General features: G+C 59.4%; 1 protein-coding gene across 1 annotated transcript; it reads left to right on the top strand.

The window, feature by feature from the left end:
• Positions 1-61: 61 nt before the first annotated feature.
• LAESUDRAFT_733136 (uncharacterized protein) lies at positions 62-375 on the top strand (the record flags this gene model as incomplete). Its single annotated transcript, XM_040910398.1, has 3 exons — positions 62-198; positions 252-275; positions 336-375. Coding segments are annotated over 2 exons (150 nt in total), but the record flags the coding sequence as incomplete, so codon positions are not given.
• Between the last annotated feature and the right edge of the window lie 857 nt (positions 376-1,232).

Here is a 1,232-nt window from a genome sequence, read left to right as displayed (position 1 = left end):
TTGCCGTAAGCACCGTCCGCACGGATTCAGTTGCCGTTCATGATCACAGCATTCTCTTCAGACATCCTGGCCTCGTACGACGCAGACCGTGGTCGCTCCGTCCGACCACTCAAACGAAGATCACGCTCCGCAAAGCCAACGAAGACCAACACGGACCACCGGACTGCAAGATCCCCGGCGCGCCGAGGACATCGCTCTGTAGGTCTCGTCTGCACATGCGCTGCACACCGCACTCACGTTCGCCTGCGCAGACATGCACGCTGACGTTTCGCAAGGTAAGTCATGGACCGGCGGGCACAGCGTGAGCTCACGTGGCGAGTCGCGTATGTTTTCAGGCCATATCGGAAGATGGGATGGAGGAAATATATTTCGTGGACAAAGGGAGTCGGGAATGAGATTAAATAGCGTGCAGTGACGTACCTTGGACCGGTGAGGCCATGAGTGAACCGTGGCAGCGACGGACGACCGATGGTACACGGGAGCGAGCCCGCAAAGTGAGAGGAGTGCGTGCGTCGGCAGCTGAGCCGCCTGCCTAGCCAACGATTCTGGTGGCGCAACCGTCGCACCTGGGTAAGGACGTCTATGCGAAGGCCATCGTTGAATACGCACCTTGCGCCATCGCCGCCTCTCGCCCTGCCTGCTGAACCCTTTCCTACTACACTTGCTGATGCGGTGCGCCTCTGGATCCTTCTCATCCCACGAGCCGCCGACCGTGCCGCTTGCAGTGAGGAAGGGCACGGGAGTACGTCGTCGTCGCGCCACGGCCGGCTTAGCTTTCCCATGAAATGCCAGTCCGAGTGCCCGAGGGAGAGCGATAAACGTCGACTGTGAGAGCTCGCGCAGAGATGCGTGCGTCAGTGCAGAGCAAGTTGGCGACTCGGCGTGAACACCAGATGTGGCTGTGAGCGTGAGGATCGAGTGATGGAGCGAGTGTGCGCGAGAGTGTCGTCGATGGGGGCGGATCGCGGTCGGTCGATTGGATGGAAGCCGGTGATGACGCGGCGCGCATGGTGGCGTCGGCTTCATCCTCTGCACTCGCTAATTGAGAAAGTCTTACCTTCCTCTCATAAAAGCCACCTCGACGCAATGGCCGACTCTCAGACACGTTCCAATCTTGTGGCCATCCAACCCAGGCAGGCCCCCATAGCACCTCAGCCTGCACATCCACATCCAGGTATCGTGTAGCGTCACTCTCCGTCTTCATCGTCCATGACTGATGTTGAGGAAGCATA

Source organism: Laetiporus sulphureus (assembly GCF_001632365.1).
Source record: "Laetiporus sulphureus 93-53 unplaced genomic scaffold LAESUscaffold_379, whole genome shotgun sequence".
Lineage (NCBI taxonomy): Eukaryota > Fungi > Basidiomycota > Agaricomycetes > Polyporales > Laetiporaceae > Laetiporus > Laetiporus sulphureus.
This window is presented reverse-complemented; position numbering and strand designations above follow the sequence as displayed.